Below are 12,563 nucleotides of genomic sequence, written 5' to 3'. Positions count from 1 at the left end.
TATGTCAGGGGTTGGAATAGGTGGAAGTGGAATTATGCATTTTGACATTGGCTACCTCCCTTGTAAGGGGGATGGGGGGGTGGAAGCCCTTGCTATACAATAGCATCAATCCATTAGTTTGGACGTGATAATGCTGACGTCAATACTTATGCCACAAATTGGAAGTCCCTCACCCTCAATATCCCATGCAAGCCAGATATTTCTTAGTATGCCTAGCAACAGACACCAAACCACTGAGAATTTACGTAAAATTGAAGGCAAAGTACGGAGCTCCAGAAACGCAACCCTCCCCCTGTCAAATCTCAAACAGCACCGAGCCTGGAAACAATGCATGCCCTGGTGGCAGCCAACCTTGGTCTTGCTGCCAGGTATACAAAAAGATATCTGGCTCGCTCGGGATATTGATGGCAAGGGACGTCCAATTTGTGACATAAGTATTAATGTCAGCATTATTGTGTCTAAACTTATGGCTGATATGGTAGGTAAGTATGTATTATGCCACTTCTTTATACGATCAAAATGTATTTGGTATGCATATACATGTATGTATATCCTTGCAAAATAACAAGGAAAAATGTTTACCAGGAGAAAAAATTTATGTAATAATAATCTATCAATCTATACACCAAGGGGTTTTCCCCCTTACAAGGGAGGTAGCCAAGTAATTTCTCCCACCCATTCCACCTCCCTCTCTCATCTTAGCTCCTCATGGATGATGGGTCATCCCGGTTTCCCACCCACTGCCTAGGGTCAGAAGCAATGCAGCAAGATACAGCACATCTACAGCAAGGCCACTTCACTCAATTGACTTCTTTCCTTCTTGCAGAAAAGAGAAGACAGGGAGAAATCCATTTGGGCTATATCAAAATATCATTCACACACAACTACTCCCTAACCCCCCTTCCCCCACCTACTTCCTTACATCACACTATCATCCACACACATGCATTCTCTACCTACCACTATCTCCTGCCATCTCCTTTTCCACCCCTGCTCTCCTCCTCACCTCCCAGCTTCTCACTCTATCCAACCTTGTAACTCCTACCATACTTCTCAGATATTTCATCTTAAACACGTTCAAACTTTTCCTCTCTGCCTCTTAAATTCCATATCTGTACCCCATACAGTGCTGTTTGCACAATCACCCCTCCAGTCTCCTCTTTATATCCATTTCCCATATGCCTACTTCTCATGACATGTTTTAATCACCCCAAAGCATCTGCTTGCTTCTTTCAATCTACAATTTACTTCCACCTCCACTCCTCCCTTCCCTGCCACATGTGACCCCAAATACCTGAAGCTATCCATTTTCTCATCACCTTACTTTTACCCATAATTACCTTCAACCTATCGCACACCTTGCCATACTCCATTACTAACTCTCTTAATTCCTCCTCTGACCCTGCCACAAGTGCAGCATTGTCAATAATAATAAAAATAAAATAAAAATAAATAAGGGAGGTAGCCAAGTCAAAGGAAAGCACCTATTCCTGTCCACCACCCTTGTTTCCCTCTTAGATTACTGATCCTGATATGCTCAATAATAAATATAATACATACCATACATACATATACCAAAAGCTTTTTCCCCCTTACACAGGAGGTAGCCAAAAGACATAGAAACCACTCCCTCTCATTCCATCCCCTACATACTCCACTCCCCTCTACCCTCCATCTTATCTTGGCACCTCCTGAATGACTGGTCATCCCTGCATCCTGTCCACTGTCCTGGGTCAAAAGCAGTGTCACAAGACACAGCACATCCATAGCAAGGCCAATTCAATAATTCAGTGACCCCCCACCCCCTCCATCTCCTCATACAGAAAAGAAGAGGGGGAGAAATCCCTTTGTGCTATGTCAATTTATTTCTCATACATACTCCCTCATGCCCCATAATAATAATAAATTAAAAATAAAGATTACACACATATACCAAGGGCTTTTTCCCCATTATATGGGAGGTAGCAAGTCAAAAGGCATAATCCCACCCCAACCCATTTCACAACCTCTCCCTCTTTTCTTGGCTCCTCCTGGATGACAGGTCATCCCTATATCTTGCCCATTGACCTGGGTCAGAAGCAACGCAGCAAGACACAGCACTGCTCCTAAAAATAAAATATACAAAAAATGAGCTACACTCACGGTCCGGGACCCATTGCTGGAGGTGGAGCCAGTTGCTGTCCAACCGGCCTCACCATGGGCGTGGCAACGGGCTGTGACCTTGGTGTCATGTTGGCCACAGCAGCAGGACCACGAGGGATGTGGTACGTGAGATGCGCAGCCGGGGGCTGGGAAGCAGCCATAGACATTGACGGGTGCGGGTTTCGCACATTTCCTGTCGGGCCACTACCGCCACTGACCAAGTTCAGGGCACCAGGGGTTGAATGTCTTGACACGAGGGCTAATGTCTGACCCCCAACACCGACATTCTCTGCTCGGCCCACTGAAATAATACAAAATTACTACCTTTATCAAAATTCATCATGTACATTCATTGGAATAGGCCTGGTCTCAGAAACTGTGTACAAATGAACCTAAATCACAAGAGAATTTTCCTTAGAGCCCAAGGAAATATTCTTGAAAGAAGTAATCTATATTCAATGGAGAGAGAGAGAGAGAGAGAGAGAGAGAAAAAAACAACAAAAAAACTATGACAGACCCCCAAATTGCATGCAAGACATGACATTCTCACCTGGTTTAGCTGTGACAACATGAGCCGTGGTCCCACTCGTAGTTAAAATTTGCGTCACATTTCCCGTCGTGTAGTGCAGGAGAGTCCCCTTGATGTTGCTGCCCTGTGGGACGAACAAACACTACTCAACTTTAATGAACCAAATTAACAATACGGGTACATAAATTCACGATTAATAAATATACGGCATTTAAGTGAAAAAGGGATTAAGTAAAGGCAAACCTGCATGCAAAATCAAAAGAATTGTTAGATTGATTAAAATTTACGCTAACCAATGGAACAAATGGAACGTCTTTCCATACACTACTACTGGTCTCTTGTGGACGAGTCCCACCGCCCTTCTGAGCTAAGTCTATGGGCTGATTGTCCTGTGCGCCCTGACCGCTACTCATTGAGATTGCCGCACCGCTACCGGTGCCTGAACTGGCCACACTCGCAACAACACCCGCACCTCCAGTACTCACCAGGCCTGACCTGCCTGTCATTCTGTAATTCTGAAATGTACAGATACGTGTTACAAAAAGGGAGCAAAAGAAATTATGCAATAAGTAATCAATCAATCCATTCCTCATTAGTACCTTGCAGTAACATACACCATAGTGTTACAAAAAATAAGTGAAACAAATGAAGCAACATTACACAATCAACCCATCCCTTTCTCATTTGTATTAAACAGCTTAATTACATATCCCTATAATTCTAAAATGTACAAACACACATCATAAAGAGGAGCAAAACAATGAATGCAACAATTAACTATTCGTACCGCGCAGTAACACAATTTTGTTACAAAAAAGGAGCTAAACAAATAACAATAGGTAATCAATCGATCCATTACCTGCTCATACAGAGTAGTATTATACTGTTTAACCTTGCCCCTATAAATGTATAAATCTGTTACAAAAAGAAGTTAAACAAATAAAGCAACAATTAAGTAGTTAATCAATCCACTATTCATTTGTATCGAGTAGTATTAAAATATCTACATGTCCCATAATAGAAGCCTGCATGTGTGTGTTTCCCTTCGATTTAGTCTTATTATGGGGGCACAGATGTTACAAGTAACTAGGGACCGTGAACGGTGGCGCTCCATGGTTGCTGAAGTCCAAGAGGATATGGCACGGCGGTAAGGTAAGGTATGGGGGCATGACCAGGAATAGCCATCAGAATGGATCAGACATCACCAAAAGGAAGAAATACTGTGCTGCTATCTGGGTTAAATTAGAGGATTGTTGAGTAATTTAAGAAGGAGCAAAGATGAGAGGGAGGGAGGGGGTGGTAAATAGGAGTGGAATTATGCCTTTCGACTTTGGCTACCTCCCTTGTATGGAGGGAGGGAGGAGGTGAGAGCGAGAGAGAGAGAGAGAGAGAGAGAGAGAGAGAGAGAGAGAGAGACAGAGAGAGAGAGAGAGAGAGAGAGAGAGAGAGAGAGAGAGAGAGAGAGAGAGAGAGAGAGAGAGGGGGGGGGAAACTTGGGTTGTGGATGAGAGTGGGCACAAGCTCTGACTGGCTACCTCCCTTATAAGGGGGAAGAAGTCATATATATATTATACATATATATATATATATATATATATATATATATATATATATATATATATTATACATATATATATATATATATATATATATATATAGGGTCACATGAAGATCACCCCATGAGATCCCACCTGAAGAATTGTCACCCCATGAGATCCCACCTGAAGAATTGTCACCCTAGAATGCCCACCTGAAGAATTCACTCCAGAATGCCCACATGAAGAATTGTCACCCGAGAACACCCACATGAGATCCCACCTGAAGAATTGTCACCCCAGTACACCAAACATCAACAGTGGAATAAAGATTAGGTTAGGTTGAATGAGGGTTATGATTATTGTCATCAACTTATACAAATGAAGAATCGCAAACCCAGGATGGCCCACGTGAAGAATTGTCACCTTGTTGAAGATTGGGGTGACGATTCTTCATGTGATCCAATATATATCTATATATACATATAAAGATTATTTTAAAGCAGGATCGTGGCCTGAATGAATTGTACCTACGTGGTTCTTGATTGCTATGGGAGGGAGGTACGATGTAGGAGTGTTAGGGGGAGTATCAAGTATGAGGGTTGATCTTAAAGTGCTCGAATTCATCTGAGTATGCACCTGTTGTGGAATGGAGATGGCAGGCCACTGTAGACAAATGAGGATTATAATGCCAGTGCAGTTTTTATGTAGTCCTCAATTGGTTGTGTGTGTGTGTTTACCTAGTTGTATTTTACGGGAAGAGCTATGCTCGTACTGACCTGCTCTTGTATCTTTCAGCATCCAGTTTTATCTTAAATTCTCGTGTGTGTGTGTTCTACAGAAAATCAGCTACAGCTACTGGACCAGCCTACAAGAAACTTGCCAAAGAAATGGCAACAGTTACACAACTCCTGGCACAGGCTTTCCACCCCCACCTGAATCTGTTATCAATTCCAACATTAATACTGTACTAAAACAATAATTGCACCTGACATGAGATCTCCTACACTGCAAAATCATTAACCATGTGATCTTGCACTGACTCACTCAGCCATTACAAGATAGAGTACATATTTTTCTAACAATGGGTACAAGTAGGCCACAGAGGTAATTACTGGCCAGGGATGTGGGGGTGCAGTGGCTAAAAATGATCTAAGGGCCACCTACACCTTACAATGGTATCATCATATTACAATAACATCACCCCATAAGTCATAATTACTCACGAGTCATCAAAGCTATCCCAGCCTTCCACCAGGAATGAGATGAGTCACCCAACTGTTTTCTTGTAGAATCTTCTTCATAACTACCAGAAAGCATTTCCAGTGACTGTAACGTCATTCTCCATTCTTAAATTTATGCAAGTGTCTAAAAAGTTGTACATACACATACCAAAGGCCCTTACAAGCAAGCAAGCAAGCAAGCAAGCAAGCAAGCAAGCAAGGAAGGAAGGAAGGAAGGAAGGAAAAAAAAAAAAGCTCCCACCCATTCCATCCCCACATACTACACTCCCTATTCCAGTATCACACATGTACATTTTCACTTCTTTTTTGCACTTTTTTTCTCTTCTATGAATGGCTGTTAGGTTAGGTCAAGTTAAGTTAGAAGCTATTGGACAAGTTTCATTTCAAATATTTGTGCTTGCGAAATTCTGGATATAATATAAATCATTGTTCATGTGTTTAAAGAGACCTTTCAACCTATAACATGGTCAGATGTGACCAAAGCATTAACAAACCTTTCGTGTTATCTGAAAACCTCAAAGCATATTCTCCGTGGAACTCAAGCTTACGCTCTATGTAACTTATATTAGGTCTTTTGTTAAATTCACTTCTTGTTTGCAAAACTTTGGTTGGATCATCTGAAACATTGTTACCCTGAAGATTCACCACCCCAGACCACAGTGAACAAAATATAGGGATATAACCTAACCTAATCTAATCACAGCCCACCTGAAGAACTGTCACCCCAGAGTAGCCCACCTGAAGAATTGTCACCTCAAACAACACTTGGAGAATCATCAACCCAGACCACAGTCAACAGAAAATAAGGATGTGATATAACCTAACCTAACTGTCACCCCCATCAAAATAATCTGGGGCAACTATTCTTTAGGCGATTCCCTTTGGTTATTATGTCAAGCTATATGGGCAATTGGAAGCTGCTGAAAGCCATACAGAGACCACAAACTAATCATTACAAAAAATTAAGAGACTATTCATGTATTGAACATATTGTGGTATCAAATCTGTATTCAGCAGTTGGGCAGTCACACTTGGAGTACATTGGTTAAGTGCAGAAAACCTCACAGTAACTACAGCACTATAAATAACCAAAAATCTACTTTATCATCAAATATTCAATTTACCTTTAATTGTAGCTAATTTATTAGTTTTATTCCAATATCACCCAAACATACTTCCAATTTTATTTTCTGCATATTTAAGATTTATTTTTTCTATGGTATGGTTACATCAGGAGCTACTGAATAACCCATGTTTCATATTAAATATCCACACTTGTGATTCTAGAATTTTTCCCATTTATTTGGCCAAGTTTTGCAACAGAAGTGTGAGGAGAATATATCAATATACTGTGGTTCTATAAAGGACTACCATACTCCAGGAATGGCCAAAGCCAACTATAACATACCGGTACTGATTAAATGTTAAACACTACTTCAGAGACTGGACATTTTCTTCATGACATTTTTAATCTGGCTCATGTAACAAGTACTAAGGAACAAAGATTTAATATTCCCCATAGTTCACTTGAGGCTCAGAGGCAGTTCTCTTTTAGGCATGATAGTTTAACGAACCCTTCTGAACTGCTTAGTTGTTTACGTCACTGTTACATTTGTAATTTGGTTTACTTCTATGCTAGTGTTTGGATTAGACTCTTATCCCTATTGCTCCACTCATCACTAACCCTTGCTCAAAAGATTATTGGCAGTATATTACAATCTTTACACAAAGCTACGATATAGTCCATCACCAATAAGTTATAAGAGCAACAGAACTCTGGCTCATTTGATCCCACACTTTGTTCACAAAACATTTGCAAATATATTGTCAGTCTGCTTCAAGATGTTGTTACTCCATATATCTTTGTCCAAAGTTAATAAATTTAGAAAAAATAATCCAGTGTGCTACTTAAAAACCAAACATAACTAACCTTGCCTAAAAATGAAAATAAAATATGAGTTGTGGTCTCCCTCTACACACACACATTCCTTAAGCTCCATTTCCAGCATTAAATTAAAGACTGAACTCATCAACTACTCCCAAATATTACCTAATTCGTGGCAATTCCACTGAATTGTAAGAATGAGCAAATATATGGGAGCCATTTTGTAAAAATATGCAATTTGTTGACAATTTAAGTGACGTGATTTATCAGGTTCAAACCAAATTAATCATTGGAATTGCAATGGAAGGGTAATAGTAATGCCATAACTTGCAATTAGGTCAAGTACAATTAGTTTACTGGCGTGTACACACACACGTAATACACCCTCAATTGTTACTGAGGTAAGCAATTTAATTTCACAATTTCCATCCTTACATTTATCTAAATCATCCGCTGGCACCAATTTATTACACACACTAACAACAATCGTCAGCCACCATCCAACCGTTGGAAAGAAAATCTACTTAAAGAATGAAATCTACGCGTCCTAATTAGAGAAGTTGCTAAATAATGCCAGCCTTCAACCGGAGTTTGGGTATAGCCTTACGTTCCATCATCTGTTTTGCAAGAAAATACCAAGCAACATACCCCAAGCTCGCAATCACACATTTTCTATATGTGGCACAACTCCACGACACTCGAATTTTAGTATTTTTTCAAGAACGTCACAACCACTGGAATAACAAAATTCAAATTCACTTCAACCAGTTCCAATTAATTTCTAACCCTTATATCAGCGCTTGAACGATCGAAACTGTACCATACCTGCATAAAAGAGAGTTGTGTGTAAACGCTTCCAATTCACATACAGGTCAATTAAAACTTCAGCTACATCATGAATACAATGGAACTGTGCAACAAAATCTAGCACCCTACACCTTCCGCCAGACGCTCAACTCAGCTGGGCGATCTTCGCGCATGCGTACTACTCATGACGTCACATCCAGTCTTGTAACGTCACAGATTACTTGTAAACATGAATATAAAAAATAATGCATAACAATTACTTCTCTGACAAAATTTTATTTCCAGAACAATAGGAATTATTGACGGGCTACTGCACGTCTGAATCAACATTCAACCATTAATAGTATGTTTTTACAAGAATGTTTGATTACCCTTCAAAACTTTCTTCTTCGTACTATTTGTTGTCATAGCAACGAAAACTGTCATATCTTCACCGTAAAACCATGTCATTACTCAAAAACATCATGTCTACCACACATACATTTATCTGTTATTTTAAAAACATGCAAGAGTCCTTTTTACTCCCGTGAACTACAATTAGTTCAAGTAACTGAATGACATTGCGAGCAGAAAACATTGGAACCCTTCAAAGGCATGCACTAATTCGGATACCAGACAGACGTTTTTGTTTTCGTTGTCATTCTTCCAATTCAGCAGCATATCACTTTAACTAAGAATACTGAATAATAAGCCATGTTATTTATAAATCTTATCTGTTATAACATATATACCAGTACGGTTGAATAAAGGAAGAATGTTGCAAGTCATAATAGCGAGGTCAAAGCCACGTAAGGACGAACATATATGGTGAAACATGAGTAATATGGCGGGGATTTTAAACTGTCAACACCCACGCAAAAGCGCGGAATTTGTAAAACTGTAATTTTTATTTATGTTAATAACGACATCATATACCAAAGTTATAATGTAAAAAATAATTATAATTACTGTAATTCAATCTATAATGTAAGTTTATTAAACATATTATGACAATCTACGGCAAACCACAACAAAAATACGCCAGGTCATTGACGTACGGTATGCCGTCCTGGATGGCAGTATTTTTTTCGTATATATTGGATTTATCTAACATTAGCATTAAATTATATACAATATTAGATGGATAACATAAATATTTTTATTGCTTTGTTTTACTTTAACGATGTGTTTGTACCATCTGGTGAGGCTGCAGCGAGATTTAAATAGGACTAGGTGGCAAGTCTGAGTAGGTGAGATGCCATATATGGCCAAAGCTTCTGTCACAATAATTATATTTTTTCTCGACCTTTCTCTTGCTTCAGAATTCGATTTTTTATGTTGTAGATTTTTCTGGGTAATTGGATATTTAGTTCTTTCATGATGTAAGTAGTTACTCACGTCTTTTTTGACGAATAAAATATAACATAAAAGAAATACTCATTTCTAATGTTGTCTTCAACAGAAAAACACAGAATTATCATTGATTGAAAGTTAAGAATGAATTCAATCATTAATTCTATCATCAGTTTGATATAGAACGTTATTATTATTATCATCATCATTATGATATTCATGATAGCTTGATAGAAGATTTTTTTTTGTCATTGTATAACGTTCAAAGATATATTCCAATATTCATTATTGTTACAGACCTTACACAACAGTATATTATTACTGAGAAATCATCTTTTTTTGTTTTCCTCAGTTTATCATATTTATCTGTCTTTACAGGGATTTTTATATGTAACATTTTAGCGAGATATTTTCTTTCAGATTAGTCGTTATTCAATGAACGGTGTTCTTTGAACACACAATTTCGCAATTCATTTCGTCAATTTTTCACAATGAAAATAATGAATAAATAAATAAGGAAAAATAAAATTAACAAATAAATGTATAAAATGAAATAAAATCTTAAATTGGTGGCGTCATCGGAAACGAGCTGGTCTCGCATTCGCTTAGACGTGGGTTCGAATCCCGCACTCCAATTCCTTGTAGTCCCCGAAACGTATCAAAAGGCAAAAGGGACAGGTTTGGCCACAGCTGCTCAGCGTCCCCTGGCGTAGTCTCCTGTGTATTTTTCTGTGTGTCAACATAATAATTTTGTATACATTTTTTCACATATATATGAAAGCTCTGTATATATATATATATATATATATATATATATATATATATATATATATATGCAATGTGTTATGTCGCCATGGTTAATTAGTGTACACACGGATAGAAGCGCTGAAGAGAGAGAGAGAGAGAGAGAGAGAGAGAGAGAGAGAGAGAGAGAGAGAGAAAGATCTAGGAGTATGTACATTCACTATAAATAAATTAATAAATAAACGCGTAATTTATAAATATATAATAACACATGAATGAATGAGATTGCAAAAGACCATAAAACCCACACTAGGTAGTTCCATGTCCCTTACCATCTGTCATTCTCATCCATGTATCTCATCTTCTCAGAGAGAGAGGGGAGGGAGAGAGAGAGAAGGAGAGAGAGAAAGAGAGAGAAGACATAAGAATGGGGGGACTGCAACATGAGACCATTAGGCTCACACTAGGCACTTCCATGTCCTTCACCATTTGTCATCCACAAAGTTATCTAACCTTCTCTTAAAAGAAACCATTGTTGTATGTCAATTTATTATTTACTATTTACCTGTTTGTTAATTATTTTAACTATACCTATGCATTTATTTATGTATTTGATTTGTTATTTACATTATTATAGTTTTTATTATTTTATTATTAATATTATTTTTTTTTTTTTTTTTTTTTTTTGCATCCGACCTAGATATGGATCAAAAGGTCTCCTGTCGGCATGCTCCGCCTTTGTAAACCTTTGTAGATGGTTACAAAGTCTATTCCATTCGTTAACCAAGCTGTTAGGTAAACCATTTCTTGACTACTTCCTTTTTAAACCTAAATTTGTCCAATTCAAACCCATTTTTACGAGCCCTGACCTGGTGTCTTAATATGATGACCTTGCTATAACCATAAGTTGGTACCACGCATGAACAAGAGCTTCCCTGTTCTGGCACTAAAGGCGTGCCAGTCTGCGTCTGAACTGTACTCAGTCTCATCTTTCATACAAAACCTATCGAATCCTGATGACCCTGGTGGGAGGTCTTTGTCTAGCCAAAGTGGGCTACAAATGGCGGTGGATGTATTGGACCAATATGTGGACTTAAGACTTGGTCCACAGAAGGGGGGGGGGGCAGACGAGGACGAATAGGAAGAGAAGGAAGAGGAAGAGGAGGAGGAGGACGAATAGAAAGAGATGGAAGAGGAGGAGGGGGACGAATAGAAAATATAAGGAAGAGGAGGAAGTGAAGAGGAATAGGAGAACAAAGGGGAAGAAGAGGGAGAGGAGAAGGAAGAGGAGGTGAAAGACGAGGAATAGGAGGAGAATGAAGAAGTAGAAGAAGAATAAGAGGAGGAGGAAGAAGAGAAGGTGAAGGATGAAGAATAGGAGGAGAACGAAGAGGAAGAAGAGGAGGAGGAGGAGGTGGAGGAGAGAGAGGAAGAGAGGGAAGAGAAACAGGAAGATGAGACCGAGGAAGAAGAGGAGGAGAGAGAGGAAGAAGAGGAGGGTATTCATATCTTAGGTATTTTTCTCTCTCTCTCCTTCCAGTGGGAGGCTGTGGAATTCTCTTCTTCTTCACCTTATGAGGATTTTCTATTAATCTATTTTTTCTCTAAGATAAAAGAAATGTAAACATATCATGAATTAAATAGATAAATGCACAGATATATAATGGAAAAGTAAATGTATAAGTAAATAAAGTAAAATAAGTAAATGTATAAGTGCAGAAGGTAAAGTAAGTAAATCAATAACTAGAAGAAAAATGAAAAGAAAATTCAAGGACCTCCTCCTTCATTTTTTCGATGCATGACCTCGTTCTTTCCTCCCTAAGATTTTCGTTCTCGGCGGCCATTTTGTTTTCCGCCATTTTGTATTTTTTTTTACCCTTTTCTTGTTTCTTTTTTGTCCCTATTTGATCCTTTTATGGTCCTAGTTTTGGTAATCTTTGCCTTTTTTGCCTTTTTATTTTGTTCATTTATACACACACACACACACACACACACATATATATATATATATATATATATATATATATATATATATATATATATATATATATATAATCTTCTTGGTAATTCTAAGGCCCGTTTTTAGTCCTTTAAGGCCCTATTATTTTTTTTGTCTCTGTTTCCTTTTTTGGTCTTTCTATGGATTCCCCCCCCCCCTTTTTTATATAAATTTTTTCCTTTTTGGATTTTCTCATTTGGTTCTTTTGTTTTTTTTTCATTAACTATTTGAAGCTAAATGGAAGGTCAGAGGCGGGCACTGAGGAGGAGAAGATGAAGAACAAGAAAAGGAAACAACGGAAATATAAGGACAGAAAACTGTGGAGATTATGGAGTAAAAACCTACA

General features: G+C 38.4%; 1 protein-coding gene across 19 annotated transcripts in view; it reads right to left on the bottom strand.

Annotated features, from left to right (window-relative positions):
- Sap130 (Sin3A-associated protein 130) overlaps positions 1–8,314 on the bottom strand; it is a 37,438-nt gene extending 29,124 nt beyond the window's left edge. For 9 of the 19 annotated variants that reach the window (XM_076212897.1, XM_076212898.1, XM_076212903.1 and 6 more), the window contains exons 1-4: positions 4,741–4,845; positions 2,965–3,186; positions 2,693–2,795; positions 2,143–2,443 (exon numbers count right to left, since the gene is read on the bottom strand). In XM_076212897.1, the coding sequence (XP_076069012.1) occupies positions 2,143–2,443; positions 2,693–2,795; positions 2,965–3,186; positions 4,741–4,833 (719 nt within the window). In that variant the 5' untranslated portion in view covers positions 4,834–4,845. Of the gene's footprint in view, positions 1–2,142; positions 2,444–2,692; positions 2,814–2,964; positions 3,187–4,740; positions 4,846–4,985; positions 5,005–5,432; positions 5,536–8,160 lie in introns of those variants that run through there. The other 10 variants (XM_076212909.1, XM_076212910.1, XM_076212906.1 and 7 more) reach the window with 10 other exon arrangements.
- Between the last annotated feature and the right edge of the window lie 4,249 nt (positions 8,315–12,563).

The sequence above is a fragment of the Oratosquilla oratoria genome, chromosome 30 (genome assembly GCF_046742065.1).
Source record: "Oratosquilla oratoria isolate Oo_2021 chromosome 30, ASM4674206v1, whole genome shotgun sequence".
Classification (NCBI taxonomy): Eukaryota; Metazoa; Arthropoda; class Malacostraca; order Stomatopoda; family Squillidae; genus Oratosquilla; species Oratosquilla oratoria.
This window is presented reverse-complemented; position numbering and strand designations above follow the sequence as displayed.